Source organism: Trichomycterus rosablanca, chromosome 11, assembly GCF_030014385.1.
Source record: "Trichomycterus rosablanca isolate fTriRos1 chromosome 11, fTriRos1.hap1, whole genome shotgun sequence".
In the NCBI taxonomy this organism is placed as follows: Eukaryota; Metazoa; Chordata; class Actinopteri; order Siluriformes; family Trichomycteridae; genus Trichomycterus; species Trichomycterus rosablanca.
This window is the reverse complement of record NC_085998.1, coordinates 1,665,176-1,683,308: the sequence shown is the minus strand read 5'-3', so window position 1 is coordinate 1,683,308 and position 18,133 is coordinate 1,665,176. Positions and strand designations below refer to the sequence as shown.

At 44.3% G+C, this 18,133-nt stretch overlaps 1 protein-coding gene across 1 annotated transcript in view; it reads left to right on the top strand.

Annotated features, from left to right (window-relative positions):
• Positions 1–15,489: 15,489 nt before the first annotated feature.
• Positions 15,490–18,133, top strand: part of bnc1 (basonuclin zinc finger protein 1) — a 26,083-nt gene continuing 23,439 nt past the window's right edge. The window contains exon 1 of the mRNA XM_063005001.1: positions 15,490–15,526. Within this exon, the coding sequence (XP_062861071.1) occupies positions 15,490–15,526 (37 nt within the window). The remainder of the gene's footprint in view (positions 15,527–18,133) is intronic.

Here is an 18,133-nt window from a genome sequence, read left to right as displayed (position 1 = left end):
TGAAGTGTCGATATTTTGTGTGGCCACCATTATTTCCCAGAACTGCCTTAACTCTCCTGGGCATGGAGTTTACCAGAGCTTCACAGGTTGCCACTGGAATGCTTTTCCACTCCTCCATGACGACATCACGGAGCTGGCGGATATTCGAGACTTTGCGCTCCTCCACCTTCCGCTTGAGGATGCCCCAAAGATGTTCTATTGGGTTTAGGTCTGGAGACATGCTTGGCCAGTCCATCACCTTTACCTTCAGCCTCTTCAATGAAGCAGTGGTCGTCTTAGAGGTGTGTTTGGGGTCATTATCATGCTGGAACACTGCCCTGCGACCCAGTTTCCGGAGGGAGGGGATCATGCTCTGCTTCAGTATTTCACAGTACATATTGGAGTTCATGTGTCCCTCAATGAAATGTAACTCCCCAACACCTGCTGCACTCATGCAGCCCCAGACCATGGCATTCCCACCACCATGCTTGACTGTAGGCATGACACACTTATCTTTGTACTCCTCACCTGATTGCCGCCACACATGCTTGAGACCATCTGAACCAAACAAATTAATCTTGGTCTCATTAGACCATAGGACATGGTTCCAGTAATCCATGTCCTTTGTTGACATGACTTCAGCAAACTGTTTGCGGGCTTTCTTGTGTAGAGACTTCGGAAAAGGCTTCCTTCTGGGGTGACAGCCATGCAGACCAATTTGATGTAGTGTGTGGCGTATGGTCTGAGCACTGACAGGCTGACCCTTCACCTTTTCAATCTCTGCAGCAATGCTGACAGCACTCCTGCGCCTATCTTTCAAAGACAGCAGTTGGATGTGACGCTGAGCACGTGCACTCAGCTTCTTTGGACGACCAACACGAGGTCTGTTCTGAGTGGACCCTGCTCTTTTAAAACGCTGGATGATCTTGGCCACTGTGCTGCAGCTCAGTTTCAGGGTGTTGGCAATCTTCTTGTAGCCTTGGCCATCGTCATGTAGCGCAACAATTCGTCTTTTAAGATCCTCAGAGAGTTCTTTGCCATGAGGTGCCATGTTGGAACTTTCAGTGACCAGTATGAGAGAGTGTGAGAGCTGTACTACTAAATTGAACACACCTGCTCCCTATGCACACCTGAGACCTAGTAACACTAACAAATCACATGACATTTTGGAGGGAAAATGACAAGCAGTGCTCAATTTGGACATTTAGGGGTGTAGTCTCTTAGGGGTGTACTCACTTTTGTTGCCGGTGGTTTAGACATTAATGGCTGTATATTGAGTTATTTTGAGGGAAGAATAAATTTACACTGTTATATAAGCTGCACACAGACTACTTTTCATTGTGTCAAAGTGTCATTTTGTCAGTGTTGTCCCATGAAAAGATATACTTAAATATCTGCAGAAATGTGAGGGGTGTACTCACTTTTGTGATACACTGTATATATATATGTGTGTGTGTGTCTATATGTGTGTGTATAAGTGTATATTTGTTTGTGTCTATAGGAATGTTTGTGTGTGTGTAATGTGTGTATATCAGTGTGTGTGTATATCAGTGTGTGTGTGTCTATCAGTGTGTGTATATCAGTGTGTGTGTATATTATATGTATATATTGTGTGTGTGTCTATGTGTGTGTGTATAATGTGTGTATATCAGTGTGTGTGTGTCTCTCTGAGATGGTTTATACTATAACCAGACGTGACTTGCTGGCTGTGACACACACACACACACACACACACACACACACACACACACACACACACACACACACACATCTGCTGAAGCTTCAGGCTGAAAGACGTCTGGCAGGAGCCGCGGCATTTTTCACCCCTGACTGAAAGCATATGCCGTACACAATCGACACACTGTTAGCCGGGGTTAGCATGTGTGTGAGTGTGTGTGTGTGAGTGTGTGTGTGTGTGTGTGTGTGTGTGTTTCCGACACATCTGGCAGCGCTTGGCCCTCCTTCAGGTGAATCGGGTCCCGCGGGAGGCGCTGTGGCATCTGCAGGGTGGCAGGAAGTGTATGGACGTGTCTCACCGGCGCTCTGTCTGCACATGCTTTTCCCATTTACTGCCGCGTGAATCACCGGGGGCCGACGGGGGCCGGAGCGCTGGGGGCCTGACACCTCGCGCTACGCCTGACCGCCGTACGGGTGTGTCCGCTAAACTACTGCTAGCATTACGTCAACGTTTAGTGAAGTTACGTTAGTCCAGATTCAGCTAGTAAAGCACTAGAGTCTCGGTCGCCCAGCAACCTGTTGCATCGACATCTAATAGATCCCTCACCCTCACACACACCATCAGATCCACATCTAAAATATCCCTCACCCTCACACACACCATCAGATCCACATCTAATAGATCCCTCACCCTCACACACACCATCAGATCCACATCTAATAGATCCCTCACCCTCACACACACCATCAGATCCACATCTAATAGATCCCTCACCCTCACACACACCATCAGATCCACATCTAAAATATCCCTCACCCTCACACACACCATCAGATCCACATCTAATAGATCCCTCACCCTCACACACACCATCAGATCCACATCGAATAGATCCCTCACCCTCACACACACCATCAGATCCACATCTAATAGATCCCTCACCCTCACACACACCATCAGATCCACATCTAATAGATCCCTCACCCTCACCATCAGATCCACATCTAATAGATCCCTCACCCTCACCATCAGATCCACATCTAATAGATCCCTCACCCTCACACACACACCATCAGATCCACATCTAATAGATCCCTCACCCTCACACGCACCATCAGATCCACATCTATTAGATCCCTCACTCTCACACGTATCATCATATCTACATCTAATAGATCCCTCACCCTCACACGCACCATCAGATCCACATCTAATAGATCCCTCACCCTCACACACACCATCAGATCCACATCTAATAGATCCCTCACCCTCACACACACCATCAGATCCACATCTAATAGATCCCTCACCCTCACCATCAGATCCACATCTAATAGATCCCTCACCCTCACCATCAGATCCACATCTAATAGATCCCTCACCCTCACACACACACACACACCATCAGATCCACATCTAATAGATCCCTCACCCTCACACGCACCATCAGATCCACATCTATTAGATCCCTCACTCTCACACGTATCATCATATCTACATCTAATAGATCCCTCACCCTCACACGCACCATCAGATCCCCATCTAACAGATCCCTCACCCTCACCATCAGATCCACATATAATAGATCTCTCACCCTCACACACACACCATCAGATCCAAATCTAACAGATCCCTCACCCTCATATGCACCATCAGATCCACATCTAATAGATCCCTCACACGCACCATCAGATCCACATCTAATAGATCCGTCATCATCAGATCCACATCTAATAGATCCCTCACCCTCACACGCACCATCAGATACACATCTAATAGATCCCTCACACGCACCATCAGATCCACATCTAAAAGATCCCTCACCCTCACCATCAGATCCACATCTAATAGATCCCTCACCCTCACACGCACCATCAGATCAACATCTAATAGATCCCTCACCCTCACACACACCACCAAATCCACATCTAATAGATCCGTCACCCTCACACACACCATCAGATCCACATCTAATAGATCCCTCACCCTCACACACACTATCAGATACACATCTAATAGATCCCTCACCCTCACACGCACCATCAGATCCACATCTAATAGATCCCTTACCATTAGATCCACATCTAATAGATCCCTCACCCTCACACGCACCATCAGATCCACATCTAATAGATCCCTCACCCTCACACACACTATCAGATACACATCTAATAGATCCCTCACCCTCACACGCACCATCAGATCCACATCTAATAGATCCCTCACACGCACCATCAGATCCACATCTATTAGATCCCTCACTCTCACACGTATCATCATATCTACATCTAATAGATCCCTCACCCTCACACGCACCATCAGATCCCCATCTAACAGATCCCTCACCCTCACCATCAGATCCACATATAATAGATCTCTCACCCTCACACACACACCATCAGATCCAAATCTAACAGATCCCTCACCCTCATATGCACCATCAGATCCACATCTAATAGATCCCTCACACGCACCATCAGATCCACATCTAATAGATCCGTCATCATCAGATCCACATCTAATAGATCCCTCACCCTCACACGCACCATCAGATACACATCTAATAGATCCCTCACACGCACCATCAGATCCACATCTAAAAGATCCCTCACCCTCACCATCAGATCCACATCTAATAGATCCCTCACCCTCACACGCACCATCAGATCAACATCTAATAGATCCCTCACCCTCACACACACCACCAAATCCACATCTAATAGATCCGTCACCCTCACACACACCATCAGATCCACATCTAATAGATCCCTCACCCTCACACACACTATCAGATACACATCTAATAGATCCCTCACCCTCACACGCACCATCAGATCCACATCTAATAGATCCCTTACCATTAGATCCACATCTAATAGATCCCTCACCCTCACACGCACCATCAGATCCACATCTAATAGATCCCTCACCCTCACACACACTATCAGATACACATCTAATAGATCCCTCACCCTCACACGCACCATCAGATCCACATCTAATAGATCCCTCACCCTCACACACACCATCAGATCCACATCTAATAGATCCCTCACACGCACCATCAGATCCAAATCTAATAGATCCCTCACCCTCACACACACCATCAGATCCACATCTAAAAGATCCCTCACCCTCACACGCACCATCAGATCCACATCTAATAGATCCCTCACCCTCACCATCAGATCCACATCTAATAGATCCCTCACCCTCACCATCAGATCCACATCTAATAGATCCCTCACCCTCACACACACCATCAGATCCACATCTAATAGATCCCTCACCCTCACACACACCATCAGATCCACATCTAATAGATCCCTCACCCTCACCATCAGATCCACATCTAATAGATCCCTCACCCTCACCATCAGATCCACATCTAATAGATCCCTCACCCTCACACACACACCATCAGATCCACATCTAATAGATCCCTCACCCTCACCATCAGATCCACATCTAATAGATCCCTCACCCTCACCATCAGATCCACATCTAATAGATCCCTCACCCTCACACACACACCATCAGATCCACATCTAATAGATCCCTCACCCTCACACGCACCATCAGATCCACATCTATTAGATCCCTCACTCTCACACGTATCATCATATCTACATCTAATAGATCCCTCACCCTCACACGCACCATCAGATCCACATCTAATAGATCCCTCACCCTCACACACACCATCAGATCCACATCTAATAGATCCCTCACCCTCACACACACCATCAGATCCACATCTAATAGATCCCTCACCCTCACCATCAGATCCACATCTAATAGATCCCTCACCCTCACACACACACCATCAGATCCACATCTAATAGATCCCTCACCCTCACACGCACCATCAGATCCACATCTATTAGATCCCTCACTCTCACACGTATCATCATATCTACATCTAATAGATCCCTCACCCTCACACGCACCATCAGATCCCCATCTAACAGATCCCTCACCCTCACCATCAGATCCACATATAATAGATCTCTCACCCTCACACACACACCATCAGATCCACATCTAACAGATCCCTCACCCTCATATGCACCATCAGATCCACATCTAATAGATCCCTCACACGCACCATCAGATCCACATCTAATAGATCCGTCATCATCAGATCCACATCTAATAGATCCCTCACCCTCACACGCACCATCAGATCCACACCTAATAGATCCCTCACACGAACCATCAGATCCACATCTAATAGATCCCTCTCCCTCACACGCACCATCAGATCCACACCTAATAGATCCCTCTCCCTCACACGCACCATCAGATCTACATCTAATAGATCCCTCACCCTCACACGCACCATCAGATCCACATCTAATAGATCCCTCACCCTCACACGCACCATCAGATCCACACCTAATAGATCACTCACCCTCACACACACCATCAGATCCACACCTAATAGATCCCTCTCCCTCACACGCACCATCAGATCTACATCTAATAGATCCCTCACCCTCACACGCACCATCAGATCCACATCTAATAGATCCCTCACACACACCATCAGATCCACACCTAATAGATCACTCACCCTCACACGCACCATCAGATCCACATCTAATAGATGCCTCACATGCACACAAGACTTTGAAGTGAGTTGATCAGTGAAATATTATAAATCTTTTTTATAATAAGTTAAATAAATATGTAACAGATTCTTCTTTTCACTGCGCTTTACTACCCGTCCCGTGTTTTTTGGAAGCGTGGCCTGTACGTGTGCTCACGTCTGAGAGTCGAGATGAACTGAAGTCACAACTTGTCGCCGCTTGCTTGTAGCTCCGGTAGCTGCAGCGTGAACAGTAGCGCCGTTGTGCTTCGCTAAACCGATCCGCTCAGTGGCCTCAGCAAGCCTCGACACAAACCCGAGCCTGAGGCTGCGCATACCTCACACACACACACACACACACACACACACACACACACACACACACACAGATAACATCACCGTACCCCACCTTCAACACCAAACCCCCATCCTACACCAGCCCAACCCAGCACGAGCTGGGAAGCACCTGAGTCCTTCCCACTGAGCTCACGGTAACGGGGATGAGTGGAGGACCGGGTGTGTGTTCGGGGGTGAAGACTTCTCCACAGCAGTGAGTTCTACAGTCTCCCAAAAAAGGGGGGTAACACACACACACTCACACACACACACACACACACACACACACACACACACACACACACTCACACTCACACACACACTGTGGGTGACCTGGTGTCAGGGGGAGTAGATCTCTGAGGGCTTCAGTGAGGTGTGTGGATGTCAGAGTAAGAAAAAACTCGATAGTGTGTGTCCATGTGTGTGTGTGTGTGGGGGGGGGGGGTACATCTCCACTCATGCTTACACACACAACATAACACACACCTACAGACACACAACATAACATACACACACCTACACACAACATACACACACGACAAAACATACATACACACACACACACACACACACACAAACACACACACACACACACACATATATATATATACAGTGTATCACGAAAGTGAGTACACCCCTCACATTTCTGCAAATATTTCATTATATCTTTTCATGGGACAACACTATAGACATGAAACTTGGATATAACTAAGAGTAGTCAGTGTACAGCTTGTATAGCAGTGTAGATTTACTGTCTTCTGAAAATAACTCAACACACAGCCATTAATGTCTAAATGGCTGGCAACATAAGTGAGTACACCCCACAGTGAACATGTCCAAATTGTGCCCAAAGTGTCAACATTTTGTGTAACCACCATTATTATCCAGCACTGCCTTAACCCTCCTGGGCATGGAATTCACCAGAGCTGCACAGGTTGCTACTGGAATCCTCTTCCACTCCTCCGTGATGACATCACGGAGCTGGTGGATGTTAGACACCTTGAACTCCTCCACCTTCCACTTGAGGATGCGCCACAGGTGCTCAATTGGGTTTAGTCCATCACCTTTACCTTCAGCTTCCTCAGCAAGGCAGTTGTCATCTTGGAGGTTGTGTTTGGGGTCGTTATCCTGTTGGAAAACTGCCATGAGGCCCAGTTTTCGAAGGGAGGGGATCATGCTCTGTTTCAGAATGTCACAGTACATGTTGGAATTCATGTTTCCCTCAATGAACTGCAGCTCCCCAGTGCCAGCAACACTCATGCAGCCCAAGACCATGATGCTACCACCACCATGCTTGACTGTAGGCAAGATACAGTTGTCTTGGTACTTCTCACCAGGGCGCCGCCACACATGCTGGACACCATCTGAGCCAAACAAGTTTATCTTGGTCTCGTCAGACCACAGGGCATTCCAGTAATCCATGTTCTTGGACTGCTTGTCTTCAGCAAACTGTTTGTGGGCTTTCTTGTGCGTCAGCTTCCCTCTGGGATGACGACCATGCAGACCGAGTTGATGCAGTGTGCGGCGTATGGTCTGAGCACTGACAGGCTGACCTCCCACGTCTTCAACCTCTGCAGCAATGCTGGCAGCACTCATGTGTCTATTTTTTAAAGCCAACCTCTGGATATGACGCCGAACACGTGGACTCAACTTCTTTGGTCGACCCTGGCGAAGCCTGTTCCGAGTGGAACCTGTCCTGGAAAACCGCTGTATGACCTTGGCCACCATGCTGTAGCTCAGTTTCAGGGTGTTAGCAATCTTCTTATAGCCCAGGCCATCTTTGTGGAGAGCAACAATTATATTTCTCACATCCTCAGAGAGTTCTTTGCCATGAGGTGCCATGTTGAATATCCAGTGGCCCGTATGAGAGAATTGTACCCAAAACACCAAATTTAACAGCCCTGCTCCCCATTTACACCTGGGACCTTGACACATGGCACCAGGGAGGGACAACGACACATTTGGGCACAATTTGGACATGTTCACTGTGGGGTGTACTCACTTATGTTGCCAGCTATTTAGACATTAATGGCTGTGTGTTGAGTTATTTTCAGAAGACAGTAAATCTACACTGCTATACAAGCTGTACACTGACTACTCTAAGTTATATCCAAGTTTCATGTCTATAGTGTTGTCCCATGAAAAGATATAATGAAATATTTGCAGAAATGTGAGGGGTGTACTCACTTTCGTGATACACTGTATATATATACAGGGTGGGCCATTTATATGGATACACCTAAATAAAATGGGAATGGTTGGTGATATTAACTTCCTGTTTGTGGCACATTAGTATATGGGAGCGGGAAAACTTTTCAAGATGGGTGGTGACCATGGCGGCCATTTTAAAGTTCGCCATTTTGGATCCAACTTTAGTTTTTTCAATGGGAAGAGGGTCATGTGACACATCAAACTTATTGAGAATTTCACAAGAAAAACAATGGTGTGCTTGGTTTTAACGTGACTTTATTCTTTCATGAGTGTTTTACAAGCTTCTCTTTGTTTACAGCCATTGACATGTCGCAGAGGTTAACACGTGAGGAGCGGATAGAAATTGTGTTGATGTCTGGTGAACGCAGTACCCGGGTCATTGCAGCAGATTTCAATGCAAGACACCCTACGAGACCACCCATCTCCCATGCTACAGTTAGCAAACTGCTTGCCAAGTTTCGTGAAACTGGTTCAGTGTTGGATTTGCCAAAATGTGGACGCATGAAAACTGTCACTAATGAAGAAACATCAGTGGCTGTCCTAGCTTCATTCAGCAAGAGCCCACAGCGTAGCACTCGCCGCATGTCACTGGAGAGTGGCATCAGTCGAACATCCCTTCGGCGGATATTAGCTACTCACAAACGGCACCCTTACAAACTCCAGCTGCTGCAGCATCTCAACGAGGATGACCCAGATCGGCGCACTGAATTTGCAGAATGGGCAAAACAAAAATTGGAACAGGACCCTCAGTTTACACAGAACATTTTGTTCAGTGATGAGGCAAACTTTTATGTGAATGGTGAAGTTAACAAACAAAACCACCGCTATTGGTCTGACACTAACCCACATTGGATAGATCCCTCCAAGACTGTTGGAACACAAAAATTGATGGTATGGTGTGGTATATGGGGTACAAAGATAGTGGGGCCATTCTTCATCAATGGAAACCTCAAGGCCACTGGATATTTGAAATTGCTACATGATGATGTGTTTCCCTCTTTATGCACTGAAGCTGGCACGTTCCCTGAGTTTTTCCAGCAAGATGGTGCACCACCACATTATGGGTGTCAGGTCCGAGCATTCCTAGATGAACAGTTTCCTGGAAAGTGGATTGGTCGTCCAAAAAAACCACATTACTACATACACAGTATAACACACACCTACACACAACATACACACCTACATACACAACATACACACCTACACACAACATAACAAACACACATGCCTACATACACAACACACACAATCACACACTACACAGCATACACACCTACACACAACATACACACCTACACACAACATAACAAACACACATGCCTACATACACAACACACACAATCACACACTACACAGCATACACACCTACACACAACATACACACCTACACACCACATAACAAACACACATGCCTACATACACAACACACACAATCACACACTACACAGCATACACACCTACACACAGCATACACACCTACACACAGCATACACACCTACACACACAACATACACACCTACACACAACATAACAAACACACATGCCTACATACACAACACACAATCACACACTACACAGCATACACACCTACACACAACATACACACCTACACACCACATAACAAACACACATGCCTACATACACAACACACACAATCACACACTACACAGCATACACACCTACACACAGCATACACACCTACACACAGCATACACACCTACACACAACATAACAAACACACATGCCTACATGCACAATATAACACACACCTACACACACAACATGCACACAACTACAGACTACATACATACCTTCACAAAATACACACACACCTACACATAAGATACACACACAACATGCACACACACCAATACACAACACACATGCCTACATACACAACGTAACACCTACACACAGCTACACATAATGCTACATAAACACTTACACACACAATATGCACACCTTCACACACACCTTCACAAAATATACACACTTACACGCTACACATAGAACACACACAATGCAACATACACACACAACATACAGTGTATCACAGAAGTGAGTACACCCCTCACATTTCTGCAGATATTTAAGTATATCTTTTCATGGGACAACACTGACAAAATGACACTTTGACACAATGAAAAGTAGTCTGTGTGCAGCTTATATAACAGTGTAAATTTATTCTTCCCTCAAAATAACTCAATATACAGCCATTAATGTCTAAACCACTGGTAACAAAAGTGAGTACACCCCTTATTGAAAGTTCCTGAAGTGTCAATATTTTGTGTGGCCACCATTATTTCCCAGAACTGCCTTAACTCTCCTGGGCATGGAGTTTACCAGAGCTTCACAGGTTGCCACTGGAATGCTTTTCCACTCCTCCATGACGACATCACGGAGCTGGCGGATATTCGAGACTTTGCGCTCCTCCACCTTCCGCTTGAGGATGCCCCAAAGATGTTCTATTGGGTTTAGGTCTGGAGATATGCTTGGCCAGTCCATCACCTTTACCCTCAGCCTCTTCAATAAAGCAGTGGTCGTCTTAGAGGTGTGTTTGGGGTCATTATCATGCTGGAACACTGCCCTGCGACCCAGTTTCCGGAGGGAGGGGATCATGCTCTGCTTCAGTATTTCACAGTACATATTGAAGTTCATGTGTCCCTCAATGAAATGTAACTCCCCAACACCTGCTGCACTCATGCAGCCCCAGACCATGGCATTCCCACCACCATGCTTGACTGTAGGCATGACACACTTATCTTTGTACTCCTCACCTGATTGCCGCCACACATGCTTGAGACCATCTGAACCAAACAAATTAATCTTGGTCTCATCAGACCATAGGACATGGTTCCAGTAATCCATGTCCTTTGTTGACATGTCTTCAGCAAACTGTTTGCGGGCTTTCTTGTGTAGAGACTTCAGAAGAGGCTTCCTTCTGGGGTGACAGCCATGCAGACCAATTTGATGTAGTGTGCGGCGTATGGTCTGAGCACTGACAGGCTGACCCCCCACCTTTTCAATCTCTGCAGCAATGCTGACAGCACTCCTGCGCCTATCTTTCAAAGACAGCAGTTGGATGTGACGCTGAGCATGTGCACTCAGCTTCTTTGGACAACCAACGCGAGGTCTGTTCTGAGTGGATCCTGCTCTTTTAAAACGCTGGATGATCTTGGCCACTGTGCTGCAGCTCAGTTTCAGGGTGTTGGCAATCTTCTTGTAGTCTTGGCCATCTTCATGTAGCGCAACAATTCGTCTTTTAAGATCCTCAGAGAGTTATTTGCAATGAGGTGCCATGTTGGAACTTTCAGTTACCAGTATGAGAGAGTGTGAGAGCTGTACTACTAAATTGAACACACCTGCTCCCTATGCACACCTGAGACCTAGTAACACTAACAAATCACATGACATTTTGGAGGGAAAATGACAAGCAGTGCTCAATTTGGACATTTAGGGGTGTAGTCTCTTAGGGGTGTACTCACTTTTGTTGCCGGTGGTTTAGACATTAATGGCTGTATATTGAGTTATTTTGAGGGAAGAATAAATTTACACTGTTATATAAGCTGCACACAGACTACTTTTCATTGTGTCAAAGTGTCATTTTGTCAGTGTTGTCCCATGAAAAGATATACTTAAATATCTGCAGAAATGTGAGGGGTGTACTCACTTTTGTGATACACTGTACACACACACACACACACACACTGAGTTTGCTGCAAGTTTCCAGAAGCTGTCTGTGTCTGTGTGTGTGTGTGTGTGTGTTCATGGGCCTCCTGGGTCATACGTTTGTCATCGTGACCTTTAACCTCTTAGGCCACGGTGGCAGCAGGAATGTAGGAGATGTTTACGCTGCTGAGACTGATAGAGAACAGCTGCACTCTGTAATCCTCCCTCAGTCTGTCTCACTCTCACTCTGTCTCACTCTTATCCTGTCTCACTCTCACACTGTCTGGATGGGAAGCCTGGACACTGGACCACCGAGCGAGTGTATGAAACGGCCAGAACAGAGAAGAAGCTCCTGAACCACATTCCCGCAAGTTCCTTTACTTTGGCGAGTGATGAGGCGCTCAATGACAACATTGGAAGGACTGAGAAGATCAGGAAGACCAAGAATACGCTGGCGACATGAGACAGAGGGTGGAGGAGAAGTGACGCATCTGTGTAGCCAACCATCACAAAGCCATGATGGCGTAATGACATGACGTGACTACATTTGTTTTTACTCATCAGTTCATCCTGTTCAGGGCTGCAGAACTTCCAACATCACATGGAAACACTAGATGTGAAGCAGAAGCTGGACAGAGCTTCCTCTGCACCCTGGATTCTGGACTCCTGTACCCTTGATATCATTGTAATACCACTGAGTGAAAACTGGACGGTGAGGACCACATACCTCCAGACGTTTTCTCTCAAGGGTTTTACAGTGGGTCTCAATCTGCCACCAAATGACCCCAGGGTTTCTGCAGTACTGACCTTGGTGAGATTTAGGAACATCACCCGTAATGTAAACATGACCCGCTGATGCTCCTCCAACCTCAGAGTCAGCGGACTGGTGACGTCCCTTGATCGATGAAGTCAAAGATCTAACCACCCACTCGAAACGTCTTTTTTCTACGGTTAAAGAGGACGAGGGTCCAGCTGGACTCCAGAGTAAGCAAGATACCGCCAAGTGATGAGGGGGCGACTATGGGACGCCAAAATCCACCTCTGGAGATACTGAAGACGGAAGGTCCCCTGGATTATGACATCATGTCCTGTGTGTGTAAAGTACCAAAAGTATCAATCAACATCATAAAACACTATAGGACCAGAAGTATGTGGACACCCGTCCTAATTCTTCAGCTCTGGTGTTTCATTTACATCACCGAGCAAACGCTTGTGTCCAAAGAGACTTGCAAAAGTGACCAATCACAATGAGAGCAACTGAGAGTGAATCATCAACACTATATAACATCAACACTATATAACATCAATACTATATAACATTAATACTATATAACATCAATAATAAAAATCTAATAAGTGTGTTGTGGTGGCAGCCATGTGAGAGCTCATGTTAGGGGTTGTGTCCCTCTGCATGGCCTAGTTTGGTGAAACATGGGGCGCAGAGGCGCCTCATTAGCATTGATGCGCTTCAGGTAGAAGTTCCTCTACATGCCAGCTCCGTTGTTTGTTTGCACACTTGCATCTCTCTAAGGTCATGATGCTGGATTGCTCGATAGGTCCGGTCCGGTTTTCCACTGATGTGGGACGTCAGAATTCTTTCGGTCCTGTGGACTTTTGGACCTTGTGAGGAAGAGCAGCCGAACCACCCGTACAACCACTTGACTATCAGGGGCGCCAGTGGTAGGATGAGGGTTCGGCTCCTTCAAAACCGAGCTGACGGGTTCTGATGGTTCCTTACTTATTGCAAGTTCTGCTCTGTCCCTGTTCTGTCCACTTTCACCCTTGGGTTCCATTTTCATTCTTGCAGGCTTGTGTCCTTTGTAGTGAGAATCGTCCAGTCCAGTTACATTAGCTTAAAATCCTGAAGTCTGCAGAACGTTCTGTAGATCAGATGCTTCATCTGAAAGGAGTTTGTAGCCGATACCAGTTTTGGGTTTGGTTCAAGGTGGGATGGGAACAGCAGGTTCCATTCCACACAGTCTGACTCCTTCTCTTCTGTCACTTCATCTGATCCAAGCTGCTTCTTCATAATGAGGTTTTTATATGTTCCTGCTCCTGTATTTAGAAGTCACCACAAAGGATCTGGTCCACAAACCGTCCTATTGAGAGTGCACGCCCAATGGCTAGGCTGTTTCGACCATCTCTTTCCCTGTTCCCTGGTTCTTGCAAACCTGGATGGAACCTGCTCTGAGAGAATTAAAGACAGTGACAATGTTTGCCTCATGGGCAGGAACAAAGATCAACACTTCCAAATTAAAAAGACCAAAGATTATTTATGGATGAAACACCAACAGTACTGAAGAAACCTGTCAAAGACATGAAAATCAATACCAGGCAAGTCTAGAGCAGGACACGGTCAGAGGCATTGATGAGCTCCTTCCCCTGCTGTCTGACCAGGTTCCTCACCTGATGTGGCCACTATCCATCAAAAATAAGAAGCTCCTACTGGATTCATGATCAGTCTCACCATGTCTGAGCAATACAAACTTGTGTGGATGGCAACTGCCTTTCGAACATCAAGACTGAAGCAGACCGAATTGTTACAGGTTCACCACAGCTGAGAAGGTCTGGGCAGACACCTATCTGAGAAGGACCCTTACCTGCTTTTGTTGGACGTCCAGCCTTGGGAAGGACACCAACCAAACAAGGACAGCGAATAAGGTGGAGGTTAGGCGTCAAGGTTTTATAGCCATGTCCAACACAGCAGTGAACAAGTCGAGCAACTGTAGCACATTAAGTCCCTTGGGCGTGTGAAGAAGCGCCCACATGGAGACATTGAAGGACTTGTGGAAGTGTGGAAGGGCTCAGAGGACGAGGAAGACCAAGAGGAAGTCAGATCTTTATACAGCCGCTCGGGTAACAGCTTTTATTCCAAACCCTTCCAGAGACGCTTCATCTGAAGGTCTGAGTTTGTAGCTGATACCAGTTCTGAGATACACCACTGCGCTCCTGAAGGACCTGAGGAGCCATCGGCAACCACAGCATCAGGCCATCAAAGAAACATCAGAGGCTGTGGCCGACGGCTATGGTTAAAGAGGACGAGGGCCCAGCTGGGCCCCAAAGTAAGTAAAACATTGCTGAGAGTGAATCATCAACACTATATAACATCAATCCTCTATATCATTAATACTATATACTGTATATCAGCAATACTATATAACATCAATCCTCTATATACTGTGTTTCATTAATACTATATATAATCAATATTATATATAATTAATACTATATAGCATCAATACTCTATATCATTAATACTATATATAAGCAACATTATGTCATCAATACTTTATATTATTAATACTATATTTCATTAATACTATATATAATACATATTATATATAATCAATAATATATAACATCAATACTATATATCATCAATACTAGCAACTATAATCAAGACTCTATATCATTAATACTTCATATAATCAACACTATATATCATCAACACTATATCATCAATAATATATATCATGAATACTATATATCAGCAATACTATATAACATCAATACTCTATATTATTAATACTATATATAATCAGTACTGGCCTTGGCCATGGTTGAGTTTGGAGGCTGACTGTTTGAGGCTGTGGACAGGTGTCTTTTATACAGATAACGAGGTCAAACAGGTGCCATTAATACAGGTAACGAGTGGAGGACAGAAGAGCTTCTTAAAGAAGAAGTTACAGGTCTGTGAGAGCCAGAAATCTTGCTTGTTTGTTATTGACCAAATACTTATTTTCCACCATAATTTACAAATAAATTCTTAAAAAATCCTACAATGTGATTTCCTGGATTTTTTTTCTCATTTTGTCTCTCATAGTTGAAGTGTAGCTATGATGAAAATTACAGACCTCTCTCATCTTTCTAAGTAGGAGAACCTGCACAATCAGTGGCTGACTAAATACTTTTTGGCCCCACTGTATAACATCAATACTACAGTATATAACATCCATACTCTATATCATTTATATTATATATAATCAATAATACATAACATCAATACTATATAACATTCATACTCTATATCATTAATACTATATATCAGCAATATTATGTCATCAATACTTTATATTATTAATACTATATTTCATTAATACTATATATAATCTTGATTATAATAATAATCAATACTATATAACATAAATACTATATATCATCAATACTAGCAACTACAATCAACACTCTATATCATTAATACTTTATATAATCAACACTATATCATCAATAATATAAATCATTAATGCTATATATCATTAATACAATATATAATCAATATTATATATCATCAGTACTCAATGGTATTAATACTATATATCATTAATACAATATATAATAAATATTATATATAATCAATACTATATAACATCAATACTATATATCATCAATACTATATATAATCAGCACTATGTATCATTAATACTATATATATCAATACTTTATATAATCAATATTCTATATCAATACTATAACATCAATACTATATAACATTAATATTTTATATTGTCAATACTCTATAACATCAATACTATATATCATTAATACTATAGATTATCAATATTATATATAATCAATACTGTATAACATCAATACTATATATAATCAGCACTATGTATCATCAATATTATATATTATTAATACTTTATATAGTAAATATTCTATATCATCAATACTATATAACATTAATATTTTATATTGTCATACTCTATAACATCCATACTATATATCATTAATACTATATATCATTAATATTCTATATAATCAGTACTCTATATCACCAATATTATATAACATCAACACTATATAACATCAATTCTCTATATCATTAACACTATATACAGTATTTTTCTCTTGTTGTTGAATCTTCTTGGAGGAGCGGAGACTGTTTTGGCTGCAAAGTGGTGCAAATCTGTGTCACTGCAAACAAGCTTGTGGCTGGGTGTCCACATACTTTTGGTCACGTTGTGTAATTTAACGATGCCTTTGTGTGTGTGTGTGTGTGTGTGTGTGTGAGTGAGTGTGTGTGTGTGTGAGTGAGTGTGTGTGTGTGTGTTTTCCAGACCTGACTGACTCCGCCCGCAAAGTGCCATCCACCAGTGTATCATTGGATTTGTTGATGGCGTCCTGAAGTGCTGCAACTTCTGGAAAGTTATCCATCGACCCCACACACACACACACACACACACACACACACACACACACACACACACACACACACACACACACACACACACACACACCGCCCCTCGCCCCTTTTAAAAGCCCATTACAGTGTGTTGTAATGCAAATGGTCCTGAAATGGTCTGGAGCTGGAGGACAGGTGTGGTGCGCAGGAGTGCAGCTCTAATGCAGCCATTACACACAGCCGTGAGTGTATTATCATAAAAGCCTGACGCAGACGCACCTGATCGATAACAGACACACACACACACACACACACACACACTCAGACAGACGGCAGGGTCCTGAGAGTCGCTCGTCTCACAAACGTCAATAATACAGGAGGCCGAGTCGAAGCCTCGGTGCGCTTGACACGCCGCGCTTCTGAAATCAAAGCCGCTTTCGATAGCGTGTTAATAAATAAATAAATAAATAAATAAAAGAGGTGCAGTTCCGAGGGTTCGGTATGATTCAGTGCTCTTATTACACTCCCACACACACACATACAC